Source organism: Podarcis tiliguerta, assembly GCF_965153285.1.
Source record: "Podarcis tiliguerta genome assembly, chromosome: 5".
NCBI lineage: Eukaryota > Metazoa > Chordata > Lepidosauria > Squamata > Lacertidae > Podarcis > Podarcis tiliguerta.
Genome location: NC_139538.1, coordinates 11,795,724 through 11,820,297, shown reverse-complemented (window position 1 = coordinate 11,820,297; position 24,574 = coordinate 11,795,724). Strand labels below are relative to the sequence as shown.

General features: G+C 46.2%; 1 protein-coding gene across 4 annotated transcripts in view; it reads right to left on the bottom strand.

Annotated features, from left to right (window-relative positions):
* The window catches only part of TBL1XR1 (TBL1X/Y related 1), a 176,168-nt gene that overhangs the window by 27,028 nt on the left and 124,566 nt on the right, over positions 1-24,574 (bottom strand). For 3 of the 4 annotated variants that reach the window (XM_083442256.1, XM_083442257.1, XM_083442258.1), the window contains exons 3-4: positions 12,209-12,311; positions 2,936-3,081 (exon numbers count right to left, since the gene is read on the bottom strand). In XM_083442256.1, the coding sequence (XP_083298382.1) occupies positions 2,936-3,081; positions 12,209-12,266 (204 nt within the window). In that variant the 5' untranslated portion in view covers positions 12,267-12,311. The remainder of the gene's footprint in view (positions 1-2,935; positions 3,082-12,208; positions 12,312-24,574) is intronic. The other variant, XM_083442259.1, reaches the window with a different exon arrangement.

The following is a 24,574-nucleotide window of genomic DNA, read 5'->3' as shown; positions in this document are numbered from 1 at the left end:
ATAAAAAAAAACTCTGGGGGCCCTCTAAAAAGGCGTCGCAGGGCGAGGACAGAATGGGTATGCGGGGCCAATTGTCCTGTGAAGTTACTGAGTAGTATCTCTGTCTGTAAACAAATGAAGATGCCTTGCAAAGAGTCGGTCCATTGCTCTGCCTCCAACAACGTCTGAGGGGAGACCCCGCCCTTGACCTTGGGATTGCCCAATAGCAGAATCGGCGGCAAAAGCCCCCCTGGGCTACTTTCATTTCACCCAGGCTGCCCCCTAAAGTTGATGCGCACTGCCATTCAGATGGTGGGCATGGATCGCATCTTGTAATTGACTATGCGGGGTGACTATGCCCCCACCCCCAATATTTTATTCAAGTTGGCACCCTTTGGTTGTTGGCACCCGTCTGCCTCAAGAGATCATGGAGTGCACCTCTGGGGGTGAAGCCAAACTACTCTGTTAGCGGAAACCTCGGGCGCTAGCAGGGGCAGTGTGTATGGAGGTCCTGGGCTGCCCGGACGACAAGACCCCAATCGTGGCACAAAGGAAAGCGGAGCGATACGTCTGGCACCAGCTGGGTTGCAGAAGTTGCTGGACGGAGACGTACATCGCACCAGTCAACTGTCTTAGGAACTGGATCTCTGCAGGGTTTACTCTTTAGCCTTTTCTTCTCAAGGCTCTTCTCCTAGATGAGCTACCTTTCCAGGTTGACGAGCCCCCTATACAGTGGTACCTCGGGTTACATACGCTTCAGGTTACATACGCTTCAGGTTACACACTCCTCCACTAACCCAGAAATATTACCTCAGGTTGAGAACTTTGCTTCAGGATAAGAACAGAAATCGGGTTCCGGCGGCGCAGCGGCAGCAGGAGGCCCCATTAGCTAAAGTGGTGCTTCAGGTTAAGAACAGTTTCAGGTTAAGTACGGACCTCCAGAACGAATTAAGTACTTAACCTGAGGTACCACTGTATACAAACAATAATATGAGCCCATGCTCAGTGGATGGCCCTGGAATTCCAGGTCTTAGGGGAACTATTCCGACCACAAGACTGGAGAGCTTTTTCAGGCAGATTCCCTATCATTGGGAATCGGGTTGTCATGTCAGTCAGATTTCCAGCCTAGTGCTGCTGTTAGTGAACACTGGGTTGGTGCATTTGCACCCACTATTTGATCGTGGATGAGGGGGGCTAACTTGATCTGAGAACTGGGTGGAAGGACTGGGATGGCCAGAATTGGCCCAGCTCAATCTGCCTGGCTTCTCAGCACAGGAGGCTGATGTATTTTCATAAAAAGTATCAGGACATATGTTTAAGGGCAATATAATAACGTATACATTTGCTTTTGTTAAGTACTGCTGGAAGGCAGGGGACACACCAAACTGAACATGAAAATATTTCCTCAAAAACTGCCTCCATAGACATGTCCTTTGGCTTGTTTTTAGAAGCTGGGAGGACGGGGCAACTCCTTGTGGCGGGCTGCTTCCCTCATTTATTCTCCGTTCTTCCCTTGGACTCGTGTCCTTCCCAGAGATTTCTTTTCACCGTGAGAGTGGTGAATGCTGTCTCTGTTCTCCAATTCAAAAGGAAAGGAGAGGGATATCAAAGGAAGGCGGAAATGGCCGTTGGGCCTCAACCGAAGTGTTGAAAAGGCTCTCCTTGCACAAGGCCAGGGGACCACCTGAGTTACTAGGCAGAAATGAGGGGCTCTGGTAAAAGCACCTGCTTGGTAAGGAGGGGGAATGGCTGACGAGCACAACTTCAAGGTCTCAAAAGTAGAAACTTCCGCATCTTGAAGGAGGGCGCGGAGAGGAAATGATCTGAGTTAAAAAAAGTTTTATTTTTGTATGGAAGGGTTAGTGAGGAAAACGGTGAGGTGTGTTGCTTTCCATTAGACTAGGAAAGCCGAGGACAATGACGCCAAGCTATTTCTGCAGAGGTGGGTGTGGCCAGAGACAAAAGAGGGTGGAGCCAGAGCAGTGCACATGATTCTTACCTCTGCGCAGTGGTCTGCATTCCAGCCACACACAAAAACAGAGTTTCTACGCCCTTCCACCCAACCCGCCGCCTCTCCATCATCTTTCCAGGCAAGCATGAGACATTAAGGGCAAATTCCAGCCACGCAAAAGCCCTCAAGGAGGGTGTGGGACAGGGCTGATGGGGGCTGTGGCCTGGGGAGTGTCTCTAGGGCTGCCTTCAGCTCCCAGGCCTGAGGTTCTCCACACCTGTCTCTGGGATAATGCAGTGTGTGTGTGTGTGTGTGTGTGTGTGTGTCTATGTCTATCTCCAAAACAGAAACATCTTTGCGAAAGACTGGGCAAAATCACTAGGCCAAATGAGAGCGAACCGAAACCACAGTGTCCTTAAAAAACCAACAAAGTCAACTGGGTTCCCTCCCCAATTTGATCCACTGCCTCATTGGTGTTGTTTGAATGACCACAGCTGGTGGTGCTTAAGCATGACCTCCTACATGAAGAGACATCAACACTTTGGCTATGTGTGCACTGCAACAGGTAGTTCCGAGCTTTTGGCAACGGCATGCCATGCTTTTGCAGGTGAGGGTGCTTCTGTCTGCACGGTCTCTGAATTCCTTAGGTTTGCCCAGCATTGAGTCACACGCAACCAGTTCACGTGAACATTGCAAGAACTTTAATATCTGATCTCTGGAGGACCAGCAGTCTGTTAGAAGAACACACGAACACACACACACACCCTCAACATGGCAATGAATGACTGCCCTGATTGAGGCCTCCATAGAACTTTGTATTATTCCAACCTTCTTCGACAAGAAAAGGTCTGGTGAGCAGGACCTACAGAGGATCCAGCGTGACAGCAAACCATCTAAGCAGGACAGTTGAGGAGAGAGCAACCCACTTCCCCAAGGTAATGAAACCCTCTGCAGATATATGAAAGCACTTGTCATGGTCTATAGCCAACAAGAGACTTGCCTTACCTCATTAATACTGACTTCCGCCTCTACATACTGCAAGCCTTTCTGGATGATGGAAATCAAAGCAGCAGGGGGTACCAGGGCACCGTTGATGTTAGACTGGCTGATATGGCTCTCGATACCAAAGGTAAATGCTGAATGAGAGAACCCTAAAGACAAGGGGGAGGTTATAAGGATGTGCTCATACACACAAGAAGCCTTAGGCCAGTGATGGCCAAACTCTACCCTCCAGCTGTTTCGGGACTACAACTCCATCATCCCTAGCCAACAGGACCAGTAGTCAGGGATGATGGGAACTGTAGTCACAAAAACGGCTGGAGGGCCAAGTTTGGCCATCACTGTCTTAGGCTGTCAGGCTGCGGCCAGCAGGTCAGGCCTGGAGTGTCACACAGTGCAAAAAAGGACACAAATCAACTTTTCCTGAATGGTAGGATTCATTATCAAGGTTTATCTACCAAGGACCACAGCAGAGAATCTTACCTAGTCATGCTAGTTATGCTGCTTTGCTGTTACCCAGTGAATCCATTATTTCCTTTATAAACCTTGGTCAAGTCTATCAACCCCCAAAGATCTGGTGAGGCACTGAAATTCATTTGTTTATTTCTCTTTCTCTCACCACCACCCCGGGCCGCATTTCCATTTATTCCTAAATTGCATAGGACAAGGGAGAATATATGGCTACAGAAGGGAGGATTAACTTCACGACAAAGCATTTTAATTGCATGAGCACACCAGCGCCAGGCGTGCGTTTCTTCTGCGTGCCGTTTCAAGGGCAGCATAATTATCGTTTTGCAAATAGGAAAATTAGGATTACTGGATGCTAACAGTGTTATTTATTTGCTTGCCCTGAAAAGGTAAATCCATTGTGAGGAAGTGATTCATCTTAAGCTGTTACGGTTTTCCACTCGTAGGTAATTAGAACCTCAGAAAGCTCCCCTTTTGGGACGTTATAAACAGTTGCTTTATAGCCGTTGGGATCCAAAATTTTGCACAGATACCGGAGAACAGAGAGAGAGAGTGATTTCACAGGTATTGCAGCAGTAACGATAACAAGATAAAGACCCAGGAGGCAGAATGGGGCTATGCAAATTAAAGGGCGGGGCTATGCAAATAGGAAAAGTGTTCCCCCAGGCAGCAAGTTTACTCTGTTGAGGGGAAGGGGGAGAAAAAATTACAATTCGCTAGGCCAAAACCTGCTTTCTATCTTGGACCAGTGTTTGAAATTGCCAGGAGCATTTTCCACCTGGCTATCGGCCACTTGCGACCAAGTGGATTGGATTTGATATCCCGCCTTTAATATCCCTTTAAGGAGTCTCAAAGCAGTTAACATTCTCCTTTCCCTTCCTCCCCCACAACAAACACTCTGTGAGGTGAGTGGGGCTGAGAGACTTCAGAGAAGTGTGACTGGCCCAAGGTCACCCAGCAGCTGCATGTGGAGGAGCAGGGAATCGAACCCGGTTCACCAGATTACGAGACTACCGCTCTTAACCACTACACCACACTGGCTGGGTGCCAAGACACTAACAACACATCCTATAGAATTCTATCTGTTGTATTTTATCTGCATGAGATAAAAGGGCAGTACACAAATTGCAATCATCATCTTCATCACCATCTGATGAAATTTCAGGAACCACAAAGTAGTTCTAGAAACTAGGACTTTCGAGCCATCTTGACCCCCAATGGCAACTAGACATTTCATTTTGCTAGGTGTTATCAGTTTTGATATTGGTCAGATCAGATAGTTGATACGAGTGCCGAGGCTCACCTGCCCTGCTTTGGATGTTCATGTGAGGCTATAAGAACAATCAAATCTGGGCTATATACAAACAACCATTTCCCTGCACAAAAATCTGGTTCATTGGTCATAGGATCTGGATTTTGTGTGTGAAGGCCAAATTTGAATGTTACGGCTTTGCACAGGCTGCCAGTACTGTCTGGCCCATTGGCTGTTTCAAAGCTATAGACCCTCCAGAAGATGCCAGGGCAGCCACTCAGTGGCTTTCTTTTCATAGGGGTTCAAGATGTTCCCCCTCCCCCTTATCTGCCCTGCCATGGGTAGCTTTTGACAGAAGTCCTTCGGTTTGATGATGATGATGATAAATAAATAAATTATTTATACCCCACCCATCTGGCTGGGTTTCCCCAGCCACTCTGGGCAGCTTCCAACAAAACACTAAAATACAATAACCTATTAAACATTAAAAGCCTTCCTAAACAGGGCTGCCTTCAGATGTCTTCTAAAAGTTTGGTAGTTATTTTTCTCTTTGACATCTGGTGGGAGGGCATTCCACAGGACGGGTGCCACTACCGAGAAGACCCTCTGCCTTGTTCCCTGTAACATGGCTTCTCGCAGTGAGGGAACCACCAGAAGGCCCTCGGCGCTGGACCTCAGTGTCCGGGCAGAACGATGGAGGTGGAGACGCTCCTTCAGGTATACTGTGGACTGAGGCCATTTAGGGCTTTAAAGGTCAGCACCAACACTTTGAATTGTGCTTGGTAACGTACTGGGAGCCAGTGTAGGTCTTTCATGATTAGGTTATATGATCCCGGCAGCAGCTCCCAGTCACCAGTCTAGCTGCCGCATTGTGGATTAGTTGTAGTTTACGTGTCACCTTCAAAGGTAGCCCCACGTAGAGTATATTGCAGTAGTCCAAGCGAGAGATAACCACTCTGGCAAGACAGTCTGCGGGCAGGGAGGGTCTCAGCCTGCGTACCAGGTGGAGCTGATAAACAGCTGCCCTGGACACAGAATTGACCTGCGCCTCCATGGACAGCTGTGAGTCCAGAATGACTCCCAGGCTGCACACCTTGGATTATTAAAGTGGATAAGAGAGCTTTCCTCCTTCTCTCCTTTCAATGTGTTCTGATGAAGCCAAACACTGCAGAGGCAAGATGAAAAAAATAAAATTGTGCACAGAGAATGAAATTCGTGGAGGACAGGACTGCCCTTGCTTAGTGGTCACTGCGGTTATGTTCTACTCCATTGCTGGAAGCAGTATGATTCTACACATCAGTTGCTGATGTCCCGTTTTCAAGCTTCCCGTAGGAATCTGGTTGTCCATTGCGAGAACAGGACTGCTGACCAGATGGGCTTCTGGGTCCAGCAGGTCTTCTTTTGCTCCAAGGGATGTTGTTGCTGAAACTTTTCATAGAATTGTAGAGCTGCAAGGGACCATTAGCATCATCTAGTCCACCCCCGCACCCCGCAATGCTGGAATCTTTTACACAACTTGGGGCTTGAACCCACAACCCTCATGCTCTACCGGTTGAGCTGCCCCAGAGCTTTTGTTTCGTTTGTTGCTGTTGTTTTACAGTTACGGGTTGAAACACTTTGAACAATTGGGGAAAAGCTATTTATATGTATTTTAATGAATAAAATTTGGGAGGGAATAAACAAAAGAATCCAGAAAAGACAGTGAGCTGGGGTTCAGGGGTATGAGCGTGAGTGTGGGGAAACCCAACATCATCAAGCTAGTTCTGTTAGGTCCAATGATCTGTCAAATGATTTCCTTGCACATTTTCATATATGATAGCCATGTTCAAATATATAAAAGGATGTCACATAGAGGAGGGAGAAAGGTTGTTTTCTGCTGCTCCAGAGAAGCGGACACGGAGCAATGGATCCAAACTACAAGAAAGAAGATTCCACCTAAACATTAGGAAGAACTTCCTGACAGTGTTCGACAGTGGAATTTGCTGCCACGGAGTGTGGTGGAGTCTCCTTCTTTGGGGGTCTTTAAGCAGAGGCTTGACAACCATATGTCAGGAGTGCTCTGATGGTGTTTCCTGCTTGGCAGGGGGTTGGACTCGATGGCCCTTGTGGTCTCTTCCAACTCTATGATTCTATGATATGTAGGTGCTACAAAACGCCAGCATTCTGAAGCTCAGAATTTCAAAAATTTGGTGCACGTGAGTACCATGGACATATCTAGGTCAGTCCCCCAAGTAAGACAATGGGCAAACAAGCCTATAGCATTTGTATGTGAAACTTATCATTTCACTTTTAATTTGTGTACCGCCTTTGTTTATTATTCTACACAAGGCGGTTTACAAAATTTACAAGAAAAGAAAAACACCTTACAATAATCTGATCCCAACACAAAAAGCCACAATAAAATGTAACTTTTAAATGGATTAAAGGTAAAGGTAAAGGGACCCCTGACCATTAGGTCCAGTTGTGACCGACTCTGGGGTTGCAGCACTCATCTCGCTTTATTGGCCGATGGAGCCGGTGTACAGCTTCTGGGTCATGTGGCCAGCATGACTAAGCCGCTTCTGACGAACCAGAGGAGCGCACGGAAACGCTGTTTACCTTCCCGCTGGAGTGGCACCGATTTATCTACTTGCACTTTGATGTGCTTTCGAACTGCAAGGTTGGCAGGAGCAGGGACCGAACAACGGAAGCTCACCCCATCGCGGGGATTCAAACCGCCAATCTTCTGATCGGCAAGTCCTAGGCTCTGTGGTTTAACCCACAGCGCCACTCGCGTCCCACTTAAAATGGATTGCCTTATATCAAATAAAGTAACATTCAATAATCTAATAGAATAGAACAGTAAATGATAAAATTAACTCTCAAAACAGCAGCAAATAATAATTAAACAGAATTTTGCTCTTAACAATTACAATAATTATTGTTAATGCAGCGAGCATCAATTTTACGGATTATGGTTGTTGTTTTTTTAAAAAAAATCTGGGCCTGAGAGGAACGACTTATTAAGGCTCATCAAAAAGACAACTTTGTCAAAATTAAACAAGACTACAAGGGAGCAAGGCAGGACAGTGTAAAGAAGAGAAGGAGTGCAGATTGTCTGCCACAGGTACACTGCTTTCAGTTGCCTTGGCACGCTCTGAGTAACTAAAACAGGTATTATAAGCAGGACCTAAAACATTACTAAAGGTTCTGTGGGTAGCTAGGCTTTAAAAATCGCACACCACTGAGTTCAGCTGCCAGGCGCCGGCTTTCTGCCATCCCTGGAAATAATGTGTGTATTCATCTCATTCCTGGACGCCGCACTCGCTAGCACTAATGAGCCACTGTTGAGCTGGCACTGCTGTGATTTATCATGGAGACACCCCACGCAGGATTTTCATGGTTGCAGAGCCAGGGTCGCAGGTCTCCGAAAAAAACCGCTTCCCTTTCCAAACACTTCCCCCGTGAAGGCAACCCTCTCTTGAAGGCGGTCCAATCAGACGAGGAGGGCTTTGGAGCGAGCTTTTTTTGGGAACTTAATTTACTCCCGCTTTGGGCTAACGTGCAAACAATAGAGGGAATGAATACATTTTCCAGTTTGGGCTGAATTAAGCGGAATGCTACCGCTACTGCAGGAAAAACTGAAGAGTGGGATTTTTCAAAGATAAACATTGCATCCAACTGAGCAATTCATACACACGAAGTGAGAGATTAGAAATCACAAGAGTCCCAGTTTGGACTCTGAGGGGCTGGTACCTCAGGTTAGACCAGAAGATGTGATCTCCAGCTCACAGCCTGTGGGGATAGCATCTCGAGCTGAAAACCCCAGTACAGGTAGCAACCATTTTGGGTGTGTTCAACTGACGTGCGATCACCAACATGCAGGTCCTTTTGGATCCAGAAAAGAGTGGGACAGACATGAACCTGCCTGTCCATTAAGACCTTCCTTGGAGGCCTCGGCCCAGTATACCTGAAGGGGCGTCTCCACCCTCATCGTTCTGCCTGGACACTGAGGTCCAGCTCCAAGGGCCTTCTTGTGGTTCCCTCACTGCAAGAAGTGAGGTTACAGGGAACCAGGCAGGGCCTTCTCGGTAGTGGCGCCCGCCCTGTGGCACACCCTCCCATCAGATGTCAAGGAAATAAACAACTATCTGGCTTTTATAAGACATCTGAAGGCAACCCTGTTTAGGGAAGTTTTTAATGTTTGATGTTTTATTGTGTTTTTAATATTCTGTTGGAAGCCATCCAGAGTGACTGGGGAAACCCAGCCAGATCGGCGGGGTATAAGTAATAAATTATTACTATTACTATTACTATTCCCTTGTTCTGCTGCTACTGAAGGAGAAACTCAGGAAGATGGCTTATATAGAGTCAGACCATTACTCCATCTGGCTCAGTTTTGTCTACACTGACTAGAAGCAGCTCTCCAGGGCTTCAGGCAGCCGTCTCTCTCAGCCCTGCCAGCAGTTTTCAGGGATTAAACCTGGGACTTCCTGTAGGCAAAACAAATGAGAGGTGTGTGGCTTACCAGAAACAGGACATCCTCTGTGGTGGCCCCTTGCCTCTCTCCAGAAAGAGGATAGCCTGGCAGCAAATCTGTTGTCCTTTGATTGCCAGGAGGGGGGAAATGAGTGGGTGGGGGGTTGCCTTGTGGCCTTTTGGATTTCTTTTGTTTTAATTTGGATTAACTACAGGTCCTTTCCAATAATAGTAATAATAATAGTTTTATTATTTATACCCCAACCATTTGGCTGGCCTGTCCCAGCCACTCTGGGTGGCTTCCAACACGTATAAAAACATAATACCGTAGAATGAGGAGCCTTGAACCGCTAGGAATCTATGTAACTGCGGCAAAACCCTAAGATTTATTATCACGCTTACATACCACTCTCGTGCCAGAAATGAGCTGGGTCGACCATATCTCAGTTTAAAAAGAAAATAAAAATTAAAAGGGAATGTTCTACTCTGCTTTTGCTAGGTTTTTGCTCCTTTGGATGTGGAGATGGATCCGACATGTGAGCCATGCTAGCGATATCTCAGCAATTCTAAAAGGTAAAGGTAAAGGGACCCCTGACCATTAGGTCCAGACGTGACCAACTCTGGGGTTGCGCGCTCATCTCGCTCTATAGGCCGAGGGAGCTGGTGTTTGTCCACAGACAGCTTCTGGGTCATGTGGCCAGCATGACTAAGCCACTTCTGGTGAAACAGAGCAGTGCACGGAAACGCTGTTTACCTTCCCGCCGGAGCGGTCCCTATTTATCTACTTGTACTTTGATGTGCTTTCGAACTGCTAGGTTGGCAGGAGCTGGGGCCGAGAAACAGGAGCTCATCCCGTCACGGGGTTTCGAACCGCCGACCTTCTGATCGGCAAGTCCTAGACCCGCGTCCCCTAGCAATGCTAAAAGTGGCCAAATAAACTTCCCAACTGCTTGTGTTAAGACTGAAGTCCTCACTGAAACTCTAGGTCTCTCCATTAAAAGTGCTCGGTTTGTCTGATTCACATTAGTCTAGTCAATCTATAGTTTAACCTCAAACGTTTTTTGCAAAAATAGCAGACAATTCACCAAAATGCTCAGGAAGGTGAGCTCTTATCAGGTACAAAGAACCCCTTCCCCAAGGAATATTCCCCATACCCCACCTTTTATAGTGTTCCATGTGGTTTTTCATTATTTTCTATAATAAAACTCAGTATCTTCTGAATCCAACACCGTGTGAAAGAGTACACAGAAAGTTTGAATTTTACATACAACATGCAATTCAAGGTGCACACTGGCCCAAAATAAGTTGAAGTTTTGTTTGAAAATTGGAAAAGAATCAACACCTGAGCATGCATATTTTTCCACACTTTTTTGGGGGGGATAAGTCTTAACAAAACTTCCAGTGCATGCTTTTCTAAAAGTCTATTTTGATGTACAAAACATGATCCTAGTCGGAAAGAACTGGCGTTCTGTGTGCTACAATCCAGGTGAGCAATCTCCTTTCTGTGTAGCTTTATCCCATATTACTCCTCTCCCGGTAATATACTTCCATAAGAAGAACAATCCGTGACGACAATTTCCACTTGGGGTACCATATGCTGCTTTTGCATTAAAGCTGAGAACATTTTTTGATCCAGACTGGGCAGAATTGACAGGTTACAGAATCCAGCTTTTCAGAGTACAAAATTCATCCCGCAGACAAAAAACAATTAGCAAACTCCATAACCGAAAAATTGGAGGTAAAAAAATAACAACCAAGAACGCCTTTGAAAACAAATACACCTTCTCTCCTGGCAGAATGAAGTTGGCGAAGGTACCAGGCAGGACTCTTTGGGAAGCTTATTCCAAAGAGCAGGGGCTGCCACCAAAAAGGCCTCTGCCCCGGAAATTATTTCTCTTGAAACTGGTCAATGCATCTCACAGCTGCTTTGGAATAATAATCTTCTTGAGCATTTTGTATTAAGCCAATGTACTAAATTCCGAGGGGTAGTCAAAAACTCACTGAAAGACACTGGTGCTTTTCAACAAGTACAGTGGTACCTTGGTTTGCATACGTCTTGGTTTGCATACATTTTGGATTACAAACATGTCAAACCCAGAAGTGCATGTCCCAGTTTGCAACCTTTTTTGGGATTACAACCCATTTTTTTGGATTACAAACAAATTTTTTTTGGAGGCCCCATTGGCAAAAGCGCGCCTTGGATTACAACCTGTTGTGGTTTACAAACGGGCCTCCAGAACGGATTATGGTTGTAAACCAAGGTACCACTGTACACAAAGCAGGGAGAAAAGAAAAACTGGAAGTTCAGCTCTAGGAGGAACAATAATTAGCATCCATATAGCAGTTCGGATTAGCAAAAAAATGCTTTACCTATAGATATTTATTATATATTTAAAGCACCCTTCAACTCAAAGGGTTGCCTGCAACATCTAAAATGAAATGCAATGTTTCACCATAAAACATTAAAAGTATTAAAACGTATCCCAAAACCATCGCTAGACATATATCAGCAAGTCATTCAACAGGAAACACAACATCTCCGTTGCCTAGAGCAGTGTTTCCCAAACTTGGGTCACCAGGTGCTTTCGAACTACAATTCCCATCATCCCTAGCTGGCAGGACCAGTGATCAGGGGTGATGGGAACTGTAGTCCCCAAAAAAGCTGGAGATCCAGGTTTGAGAAGCACTGGCCTGGAGGAACAATAAATGTCTCCAGCTGACATTTGTATCTCCCCCAAGAGTTAATTCTACAACCAGGGTGTCACTGCAGAGAAGGCTCTGCTCTACACCCTTGCCAAATAAATAGCCGTCGTCGACAAGACCACCGGCAGAGCTTCCCTTGCAGATCTTAAGGCATAAGTTGGCAGAAATTGGGATAATATGGACTTGTAATAATTCTGTTATGTTAAAGTAGGCCATTGTCATCCTCGCCATGCCAGAAATTTGAAAGCAGATGGGAGTTTGGGTAAGAGAAATTGCCTTGATGAGTCATACTCTAGTCTTTCAGGAACTATGCATACAGATCCTGAAGGATGTCTGAATATTTGTTAAATGCTGCCCCCAAAACGGATCCCTCAAAGAATTATTAGCCAAATACTCACCGGACTCTTGCAAGTATCTATATACGAGGAAGTTAACCTCATCACTGCTTATACTCATCTTTATGCCCGCTTAAACCATGAGGTCACAACGAAGGATATAACCCTGGACAAAGCAAAACACAGCAGGTTAAGAATCTGAAGGTGAACATTACTGCTCTTTGTCTCTAAAAAACATATACATAAATAATAACTTAATGGCACATTAACTTGCACTTTTACAGGTGCCACACAATGTTCATTCTGCCTTTCCAAAAAGTCCCTCCTTTAGTGTGGCAGCACCTGTACTGTGGAACTCCCTGCCTCTTGAAATTAGGCAGCCACCTATTCTTTTAGACACCAGCTGAAAATGTTTCCCTCCCAGGAAGCCTATCCAGACACATGGATTAGTTATATTTCCTTCAAATGTTATATTGATTTATCCCTTTGTTTTTAATGATGATTTTATGCATTTTTAAAATGCGCCTGCGGACTTCGGTCATCTTTATATATATCATTATCGACTTGTACAGCGCTTGGAGAATTTTTCGTCCGAACAAGCGGTTTATAAAGGTTCTAAGTAAAGAAATAAATGCAGAGCCTGCCATTGCAAAAGCGACTTAAAGGTGTAACTGTAACCAATGTCTTCTGGGTAAGGCAAAGCAGCAGATGGGGAAAAGCCAGGGCAGCATCTATACATGGAAAAATTACGCCATCTACGCTCCCCGTCTGATTCCTCTATCCAGATACTACAAGTATAAATGTTCGAGGTAAGGCCCATGGGCACGGGTGGCACTGTGGTCTAAACCACAGAGCCTAGGGCTTGCCGATCAGAAGGTTGGCGGTTCGAATCCCCACAACGGGGTGAGCTCCTGTTGCTCGGTCCCTGCTCCTGCCAACCTAGCAGTTCGAAAGCACACCAGTGCAAGTAGATAAATAGGTACCGCTCCGGCGGGAAGGTAAATGGCGTTTCCGTGCGCTGCTCTGGTTCGCCAGAAGTGGCTTAGTCATGCTAGCCACATGACCCAGAAGCTGTCTGTGGACAAACGCCGGCTCCCTCGGCCTATAGAGCGAGATGAGCGCTGGCAACCCCAGAGTCGTCCACGACTGGACGTAATGGTCAGGAGTACCTTTACCTTTACCTAAGGCCCATGGAAGCAGTTTCTACACCACAAGGGTAAAGGACGATATTTGGGGAGCATCAAGGATATTTTCACTTGCACTGCACATTACTAGAATTTGAGTGATTTGCCACTCAGGCTGTTGTCACAATATTTTTTTAAAATGGCATTATCGTTCACCTATATATATTGCAAAGGCTGGCTCAAAGTGTTCTCTTCCAATACCGATCAAGGAAAACAGGGGAGAATAATAATAATTAAAAAAAAACCTGGCAGGCATCCAAGCTGACGAGAGGTTTCCTATCCAATGGACAAAAGGTGGCAGTGTAACATAAAAAATGAAAATAATTAATGGTGAATGGAGGATTTTTAAAAAGGGAAGGCTGTGAAATGAATGGGCAATTTTCCCAAGGAGGACATCACAGTGCAAACTGCTTATACCTGCCTAATCTATGTGTGCAGATTTAGAATGTTTCAGTGGGCTTCCAAAATAAATATTCCGCCTTCTCTCCAAGGTGATCCTTTTGTCTTTTAAATAAGGGAAGTGATAAGTTTAGATATAAACCCAACCGCTTAGCACAAGGTCCTCTCCCCAGCTCACCCTCCAGCCTGCGGTACAACTTTAGAGAGATGTTTTTCTCTACGCTGTTACAAGCGGCTGGGACTCCGGTCTTCCCGAAGAACAAGAGAAGCAGCTCAAAGTATATTTTACATCTCTCTTCAGAGGCCAGGCCTTCTCTTTTGGGTGGGTGCTATGGAAAAAGCCATTATCTCTTAAAAGAGATACTAACTTTTTATAGAATATTTTCCACGGTGCCTGGGCGGCTATTGCAATGAACACATTCTCTCCCAATCTTCAAAGTACAACAAACACATGGCCTGGCTAAATTTACTCATGAGTAGACAACATACACTTGCCGGTTTTAAGGTGCTGCAAATATCCTAAGCAGCAACACGCGGAGGTCAATAGGATGAAGAACACACATAAATTAAAGCCCATCAAACTATCATAATAGGGGCTTTGGTGTGTACACATGATGTGCAATTTTCAAATGAGAAAAGATTACATCAATACAATCACTCTTCAGCTCTGCTCCTTTATCAGCGTCCCCCACCCTCACACAATCCCCACATTCTGGACTTTTGCAGCAATGTACGCTCTTCACATGATCTGGAGCCCAGTTTCATAAAATGGAAAAAAATACAGCTGCCTGCAGGCTATAGTTGCAATATTACTACTATTACTACTACAGTGGTACCTCGGGTTACAGACGCTTCGGGTTACAGATGCTTCAAGTTACAGACTCTGCTAACCCAGAAATAGTACCTCAGGTTAAGAACTTTGCTTCAGGATGAGAACAGAAACCGTGCGGCAGAAGCAGGAGGCCCCATTAGCTAAAGTGGTACCTCAGGTTAAGAACAGTTTCAGGTTAAGAATGGACCTCCAGAACGGATTAAGTTCTTAACCCAAGGTACCACTGTACTACTAGTACCTATTGAATTTGTGTAGTGCCCTACATCCATAGATCTCAGGGTGGTTCACAACATAAAATTAAAATATATAAAAAACTACAAACTACATAATAAAAATAAGAACAAAACATAAATCTCCCCTGTTGCGGTCCTGGGCTGTTTAAGGCTTTATAGATCCAAACCAGTGCTTCGAATTGGGCCCAGAAATGAATTGGCAGCCGGTGCAGTTGGAACACATCTTTGTGTGATAAGGTCTGAAAAGGAGCTCCTCTCATAGTTGGTTAGCCCGATAAGCCTTGGTTCTTGCCTGCAGAGAGGTTTCTAAGCACATTCAGTAGATATTTCCCCCTTTGGGGGGTTTGGCCCTTAATTCATTCTGGACCTGCATTAACAACCCTAAAACTTGACCTGCACAAACTGAAAAGCATCTGTGGCAAATTATTACAACTCCCGTTCCATGAAAAGCCATCGTGATACAGCCCATCTCTTAGAAAGCAAAGCAAAAGTAACACGATATAATTTTGACAATGTTCTCAGGAAGTTGCGGGTCATAGCTTATTAGACAGTGAATTTCCCAGAGGTGCAGAAGTGAAGTGAGCTGTGGTTTGGATGATGAGGAAAGAAAAGATTATTTGTTTGGAAAATGCACCCTTCTCAGGCCTCTCCAGCCTTTGTTTACCCTCCATTAGCCTCAACCAGCACATGCTGATGGGAACTGTCATCCAAAACATCTGCAGGAAGCCATGTTGGTGGCGGCTGAGCTACAGCAAAGAACCCCTCTTTTCCTAATTAACGGGGCACCAATTTTACCATCTGCTTGTACTTAATGGCTGTGGGGCCTAACTTTGGCTGGAAATGCTCCTCTCTTCCCCACACCCTTCAAGATTTCGTTGGTACAACTCAGGTTCTGTTGACGTCAGGCTGAACCTGTGGCCCTCCAGATGTTATTGGACTCCAAGTCCCATCAGCCCCAGTCAGCACAGCACAGGGGTTGGGGATTATTGGAATACGGTATCATATGAAGGGGCCACAGGTTCCTGACCCCTGGCGGAAAGGGAAGCTAGGACTTGGCTGGGCGATGCTCAATTTTTTGGGACCAGATCCTGTATGACGACTGGCCAACTGCACTTCTTATATTCAATACAATACAGCGTTGCACTGGAATTACAGCAAGGAACAACCCAATCATGAAGAGTGTTTCATTCCCCGATTTTCCCTTCATAACAACCTGGGGTAGGGGTGGAATTTAGGCTGGGAGATAGTGATTGACCAGTAAATCATCCACTAAGCATCATGCGGCTGACTGGGGAATGGTCCAAGTCTATCGCTTATACGCCCATCCTGGCTGTCAATGGGCGAGGGCCACACAGCAGCAGCTCTGGCTGGGCGAGCCAAATTGCTCCAGAATGATAAACAGTTACTTCAGATTTCCATCCCTGGTGCCAAGTTTCAAGTCCTGCGTAGCTTTTATGGCCAAATTATAAATATCTAATAGCCAACAGAGGAACGTAACCCCCCAAAATGCTGACATAATGCATCACAGCGACTGTGAGCTGCATCAAGTGTTGACAATGACCTTCTTCACATCTTAAGGACGAGAAAGTTAAGGCTGAGAATTCTTTTGCAACACATCGCAGAGCTGGATTTTGTGAGAGTCGTCAGCTTTTTTCACCTTCAAAAAAATGATCCGCTCAGAGCAAAAACATGCAATGGGTTAGTGGTGGAGAATCTTCCCCCCACTGCCATGTGAAATAGGGTCTATTTTAAAGCTGCAACTACAGATGTCGTGGCGACGTTGCGTAGTATGTTACTCAGTGTGTGCATGTTTTCTCAAGGGGAGGAGTAAGGTAAAGGTAAAGGTACCCCTGCCCGTACGGGCCACTCCTGACAGACTCTAGGGTTGTGCACCCATGTCACTTAAGAGGCCGAGGGCCAGCGCTGTCCGGAGACACTTCCGGGTCACGTGGCCAGCGTGACAAGCTGCATCTGGCGAGCCAGAGCCGCACATGGAAACGCCGTTTACCTTCCCGCCAGTAAGCGGTCCCTATTTATCTACTTGCACCCGGAGGTGCTTTCGAACTGCTAGGTTGGCAGGCGCTGGGACCGAACGACGGGAGCGCACCCCGCCGCGGGGATTCGAACCGCCGACCTTTTGATCGGCAAGCCCTAGGCGCTGAGGCTTTTACCCACAGCGCCACCCACATCCCCCAAGGGGAGGAGTATTCAGATTTAATTGTAGGAGGCCTGAGTTCGAAATGCATGCTGAAGTTTTCTAGATGATGCAAGTTGCATCTTTAAGCTTATTTTATCCCATTGAGATAGAAGGAAGGAAGGAAGGAAGGAAGGAAGGAAGGAAGGAAGGAAGGAAGGAAGGAAGGAAAACTGAGACAGGTGCTGGTCTTCTGGGTTCAAAAATCAATTCTTCCATGTGCCTGCCTGACTTCTTCCAAATTGCTTTGCCTTTAGGTTAGATTTCTGCAATGCATTATACATGGTGCTGCCTTTGAAGATGGTTCAGAAACTGCAGGTGGTACAGAATTCAGCGGCCACCCTGTTCAATGAGCAAGCGACAGCAATCCTTGCCCACTGGCTGCCAATTAGCTTCCAGTCCCAATTCAAAGTTCTGGTTTTGATCTATGAAGCCTTAAATGCCCCAGGATTGCAATACCCCAAGGACCGCCTCTGATCATATGAACCAACCTGGACCCTGCGATCATCATCTGAGGTCCTTCTTCGTGTACCCTCTCCACGAGAGGTCCGGAGGGTGGCAGCACAAGAAAGGGCCTTTTCTGCAGTGGCTCCCCATTTGTGGGATGCTCTCCCCAGGGAGGCTTTCCTGGTGCCTTCATTACGTATCTTTAGGCGGTGGGCAAAAATGTTTCTCTTCGATGCGGCATTTGGCTGATTAACACTGGCTTTTTAGACGTGCTTGTGGCAGGGCTTGTGTGTGTGTGCTATTATGTTTTTATTACAGTGGACGCTCGGGTTGCAAGTGCAATCGGTGCGGGATGCATGTTCGCAACCCGCAGCGTTCGTAACCCGCAGCGGAGCATCTGCGAGCGCGCGGGTTGTGATTCTGCGATTTAGCGCTTCTGCGCATGCATGACACCAAAACCCGGAAGTAACCTGTTCCGGTACTTCCGGGTTTCGGTGGTCCGTAACCCAAAAAAACGCAACCTGAAGCGGCTGCAACCCAAGGTATGGCTGTATGCATTTCATATTCTCATTTTGTATTTTTCTGCTGTGAACCACCCTGAGATCTTTGGATGAAGGGCAGTACAGTGGTACTTCGGGTTAAGTACTTAATTTGTTCCGGAGGTCCATTCGTAACCTGAAACTGTTCTTAACCTGAAGCACCACTTTAGCTAATGGGGCCTCCTGCTGCCGCCGCACTGCCGTGGCACGATTTCTGTTCTCATCCTGAAGCAAAGTTCTTAACCTGAAGCACTATTTCTGGGTTAGCAGAGTCTGTAACCTGAAGCGTATGTAACCTGAGGTACCACTGCATACAGATTTAATTAATTAATTAATAATCACCCCCCCCCCCAAAAAATGAGAGACTTTTTGGAGGGTGGGGAATCAAGGACTGCTAGAAAGGTGAATCAAAGCCAGCTGGAAATGGATAATCTGGCACCCACCTACCTCTTCAGCTACAGCCCATGGCCAAATTTCCCATGCACGCTCCCATCACACCACGGACGTTTCAACAGCAATTTATTCGGTGACAGGATCAAGGCCTTTTTCTGATTTATCCGCGAAGCATTATTATAAATTACGCCAAGTTTATGCAGAAGGATAACTTCCAATGAGCCTCCCCTTAAGTTTCAATAAACTGCCCTAGCGTAACTCAAAGGAGAAATGAAGCTGGGTGGAATCATCCATCTAAAAGTCATTAAGGAAGCAAATTTGTATAATGAATAGGTGGTTCATACATTTTAAATGCATTACATCTTTTATCGGGATGTATTTATTAGGTATCAATTTGAATTAGGACTGACATCAACCCCCCCCCCACTTCCTCCTAAGTTCTTAAATATTGCCTCCTGCTAGATGTTATTGATCGACTCCTCCGAAGTGTTGCATTCGGGCTTTCAAATATTTCGTGGGTGTGGAACAAATGAGCTTTGCGAGGTGCTTTTCTAAGCTTTGAGAGAAGCTGCTAGCGGAAAGCTTGCACTTTTGATTTCTAAGGAGAGGGTATTTATAGCCCTGGTGCACCGCAATACGTAAAACTCTGTCCGGGAATGCCTTTTGAACCAAGACGTCTTTTCACAAATTCTGTAGATTAGGAACAATCTAAAGCAAAAGCTGTAGCTCAGTCTTGGTTGAGCTGGACTGCCTCAGTTGTTACCATTTCTTCTAGCTTCTCATTCTAGGATCTCGGGGAATCTATGTCCCTCCAGATGTGCCTGGACTCCAAAACCCATCAGCCCCCACCAACATGGTCAACAGTCAGGGATGATGGGACTTGCTGTCCATCAACTTCCTGGTGGCCATCGGTTCCCCATCTCTGCCTTAGCCAATGCCTTTTCAACAAATTAAACAGAAAGCCTTCGGTCCAATATACCTGAAGGAACGTCTCCACCCCCATCGTTCTGCCCAGACGCTGAGGTCTAGCGCCAAGGGCCTTCTGGCAGTTCCCTCACTGCGAGAAGCGAAGTTACAGGGAACTAGGCAGAGGGCCTTCTCGGTAGTGGCGCCCTCCCTGCGAAACACCCTCCCACCAAATGTCAAAGGAAAAAAAACAACTACCAGAAGACATCTCAAGGCAGCCCTGTTTAGGGAAGTTTTTAATATCTGAAGGACTATTGTATTTTAATATTTTGTTGGAAGCCACCCAGAGTGGCTGGGGAAACCCAGTCGGAGGGGTGGGGTATAAAAAAATTATTATTATTGTTATTATTATTATTATTACACCTTCCAGAAAGTAATGCACATGTGAATGTTAGCCGTTGTTATTTAGGCACTCACAAAGGCAAAGGAATGTAAAAAAAAATTAATGCACGCTCCAAGGTCTTTTATAATTGGGCATGATTCACCTTCATCCTCATTTTGGGCAGGCAAACGAAGCATGAGCCGCTTTGTTAACGTCATTTGCTCTAATAGTTTGATATTCAAATCAATAAGGTGCCATTTTTAAAAAATCTCTGTTCCGGCCAGCCCAGTTCTCTCGCTTCCACTTTTGTTTGTCGCCCCCCCAACCCATTATTTTTTTACTCCTAGCAGCAGCATGCTGCTGTTGTTTTACCCCAGGCATTCTCTTATCCCTGTTTAGCTTGAGCTGTGAAACTGTCTGCGCAGCCCTATGGGTGCTTATTTGGAAGGTCAGTGAGCTAAAGCTGCAATCCTATAGGCACTCCACTGTCCCTTTCCCCTACAAGCCTGCATTATTCCCAATATATATATACTCTGCACCGGGTGCCTTGCCAGAAAATACACACAATGTCTTGAAAACCTGAACCCAGAAAGCATGTGAGAAACTGTGCAAAGCAAGCAAATGGACTTATTTTCGTACGCTGAAGTGAATATATTTTGCTGCAAGGGGTGTGTGTGTGTGTGTGTGTGTGTGTGCGTGTGTGTGTGTGTGTGTTTGCATGCGCCCACATACAGCTCTGATCATACTCTTAAGCTTCTGTGACCTAATTTAAGGCAGCCAGCTCCAGCTCTCTGGCCCAATCTGAACGGAGGAAGCAAGTGATATGACACAGCCAGTTTGGAATTTTCTAAAGAAAGAAAATGACAGGGTGGTTTTTTGTTTTGTTTTGTTTTTGCTTGTTTATTTTTGCAAGAGCTGGGAGGGGGGAGAGCTTAGTTTAAGGGAAAGCAAATGCTAAAAATGATAACCACATCCTCGCTGGCTGGCCTGCAATGCTGGGCACAATGTTCCCATAAGCAGGTCACATCACTCTTGAATTTCTAGTGTAACAGGTGAAAATGCAGATAAGGTCTACTTTTCAAATATGCCTGAAGCAAAGCATTATTCTGGCTACTGGACGAGGCTTTATCCACCACCCCCAACCTCAGGAACAAGGGAAATACAAGTGATATAGGAGAATTCTGTGTCCAAGTTACCTAGACGGAAAACTGAACCACCTTCGAGTTCAGAACTGGATTGGAATCTTTTTTCGTAGCAGCCTGCTGACATTTTGCAAGAGAATAAAATTCTGGCGACCAAGGAAAAGCGCAAGGGAATGAGATGTCGAGTTATTAAAACACTAGCCTCTTGTCTGTGACGGGGTGAGCTCCCGTTGCTCGGTCCCAGCTCCTGCCAACCTAGCAGTTTGAAAGCACGTCAAAGTGCAAGTAGATAAATAGATACCACTGTGGTGGGAAGGTAAACGGTGTTTCCGTGCGCTGCTCTGGTTTGCCAGAAGCAGCTTAGTCATGCTGGCCACATGACCAGGAAGCTGTATGCCGGCTCCCTCGGCCAGTAAAGCGAGATGAGCGCTGCAACCCCAGATTTGTCCGCAACTACACCTTTACCTTTATTTATCATACTGGTACAGTGGAACCTCGGTTTTCAAACGTTTTTCATTCCGGAAGACTGTTCAAGTTCCAAAAAACATTCGAAAACCGGAACATTTACATCTGGGTTTCCAGTGTTTGGCAGCCAAAACGTTCCAAAACGGAGGTGTTCAGGAATCGAGGTTTGACTGTACCACTAAAAAGGTGCTATCCAATTTACGCAAACTGCGTACAGGTAATTTATTTGCAAAGCAGCCCATTCTACTTTGGAGGAGACTCTTGAGAGTCCCATGGACTGCAAGAAGATCAAACCTCTCCATTCTGAAGGAAATCAGCCCTGAGTGCTCACTAGAAGGACAGATCGTGAAGCTGAGGCTCCAGTACTTTGGCCACCTCATGAGAAGAGAAGACTCCCTGGAAAAGACCCTGATGTTGGGAAAGATTGAGGGCACAAGGAAAGGGGACAACAGAGGATGAGATGGTTGGATAGTGTTCTCGAAGCTACAAACATGAGTCTGACCAAACTGCGGGAGGCAGTGGAAGACAGGAGTGCCTGGCGTGCTCTGGTCCATGGGGTCACGAAGAGTCAGACACGACTAAATGACTAACAACAACAAGCCCATTCTAGGACGTTGTCACCAGCATAGTAATAAAAGGGTCCCGAAATTTCAGCTGCTTACGATTTACAGTTTTCAAAACAGTGAGGTAGAAGAGATGAAAATAACACCTATATATTCCACATCTGGTTTCAGATAGTAAATGGGTAGCCAAGTCTAAAAGGCCCGGGACACAAATTTTCATGGCCCTCGGGCAGCTAGGGTGCCTCATTTTCCAGAAGTATTGTATTTGGTGTTAACTCTGGAAGTGTGTACTCGATTTTGACCAAACTAAGCCTCCTAGAGCACAATATACATCAGGAGGATTAATTTGGTCTCTCTCTCTCACACACGCCATAAGCCGAGTTCTTCCACACTATCTACCAACAGACTCCCCGCCATTTCTTCTATTTTTTATTTTGCCAACTAGAAATGCCAAGGATTGAGCCCACGACCTTATGCAGGCCATGCATCTGCTAAACCATTAAATCACAGCCCGTCCCACTATGAATGATACTGAAATGAGAATGCATAAGTTCTGAGCATGCCAAAATTGAGGTGAAATGTGAAGGGTTCCACAGAGAGGGCAAGCGGGGAGACCTGGAGCTGACAACCGGAACTATCAGTGTGCTATTGTTTAGTATTAGTAATCCAATAGCAATTTAAATGGATTTCTGTGTTAAGATTTAGGGGGGAAAGGAAAAAAATTCAACCACCAAGCATACATGTGCTCCTATCATGTGTCTATAGCACAGAATGAAAAACATATCCAACTCCTAGGCATCAAATAGGCCTGGACAATATATTGATATACAGTGGTACCTCAGGTTACATACGCTTCAGACTCAAAAACGTTTGGCTCCCGAATGCCGCAAACCCGGAAGTGAGTGTTCTGGTTTGTGAAGTTTCTTTGGAACCCAAACACCCAACACAACTGCCGTGACTTCTGATTGGAGCTTCCTGCAGCCAACTGGAAACCGTGCCCTGGTGGTCGAACGTTTTCGGAAGTCAAACGAACTTCCGGAACGGATTGTGTTTGACAACCAAGGTACGACTGTATCGCCCGGGACTGGTAGGAGGAGCAGACTGCAATGGCGGCTTCACTCACTAGTATATCGCTGGTGTAAGCGCCACCGCTCCCGAGTCCCTCTGCTAGCGGTGTCTGCTAGAGTTCTTTCCTCCAGCGCCGCTGCTAGTGGAGGGACTCAGGAGAAGTGGCAGTTTCAGTGGCAGATATATCGCTGAGGGAAGCCACCAATGAACTCTGCCCTCATACGATGCAGAGGGAGAAACAGCCGCCGATACAGCTTGTTCCTCCCTCTGCATCTACAAACTGCTCGACTGAGGAGTGTGCAGCTGCCCTTACCTCAAATGAACAGTTAAAGGAGCCCCCAGTCCGGCGCTGGCTCCCATGAGCCGGTGGCGCTCCGTGAAACTGCTCAGCTGAGAGCAAGCGCGGTTGGCACTCCCTGCAGCAAGCTGTTAAAGGAGACCCTATGCGCTGCCCGCTCACCCGTGAGTGGCATGAGCGCTGGGGCTGTCTCAGCTGAGGAGGGGGAGCCTTCCTGATCCCAAGCTGAGCTGCGCAAACAAGCTGCGTTGTCCCAGTCCGTGACTGCCTGGGTGAAGCCGCCTCAGTTCCCGAAGTGAGAGCTGGGGCAGGTTTCACCAGGTCCTTCGTGGGCAGAGGCCAAAGCAGCTTGTTTTTTTCAAAACTGTGGTACAGTGGTACCTCAGGATGAGAACGGGATCTGTTCTGGAGCCCCGTTCACATCCTGAAGCGAACGTAACACACGTCTGCATGTCTCGCCGCTTCCACACATGTGCGTGATGTCATTTTGCGCGTCTGTGCAAGCAGCGAAACCCGGAAGTAACACGTTCCATTACTTCCGGGTCGCTGCAGAGCGCAACCCGAAAATGCTCAACCTGAAGCCTATTCATCCCGAGGTATGACTGTATACAGTGGTACCTCAGGTTACATACGCTTCAGGTCACAGACTCCGCTAACCCAAAAATAGTGCTTCAGGTTAAGAACTTTGCTTCAGGATGAGAACAGAAATTGTGCTCCGGCAGCGCAGCGGCAGCGGGAAGCCCCATTAGCTAAAGTGGTGCTTCAGGTTAAGTACAGTTTCAGGTTAAGAATGGACCTCCGGATCGAATTAAGTACTTATCCCAAGGTACCACTGTATTGCCAAACCACAGTGTTTGGCTCGCAATGCACTGCGATGTTGAAAAGCTGACATCGCCCAGCCTTAGCATCAACACCACATTAAAAAAACCAACACAATCACATATCCAACATACATCATAAAAACAAGATTCTAAAGAATCTCCTGGACTTCCATCCTCCCCTTTGTGGGTCCTATTATTAATCATTTCCTCCTGCATCTTTTACGATGATCCAAATCTTTTACATCTCTATTATATCCAAAACTCACCATTAAACTACAAGTGTTATTCCAATCCTTACGATTTTAACTGTTTACAATCAACACCACATTTCAAGTCGGTCCTGCACCAACTTTAAGAAACATTTGACATTTCCAACTTCCAGCACCAAATTTTTAGATGCCACTTGTGTTTTCCCCAATTACTGCTTCACCCAGCACCTGCCCACCAGTGATTCTGAAAACAATGCAATTCCTTATAGCATGCAAATAACATGTTTTTCCATGAAAAGGCATACATTGCCATTTGGCCCGGTCTTTTCTCGTGCCCTTTGAAATAAGGAAAAC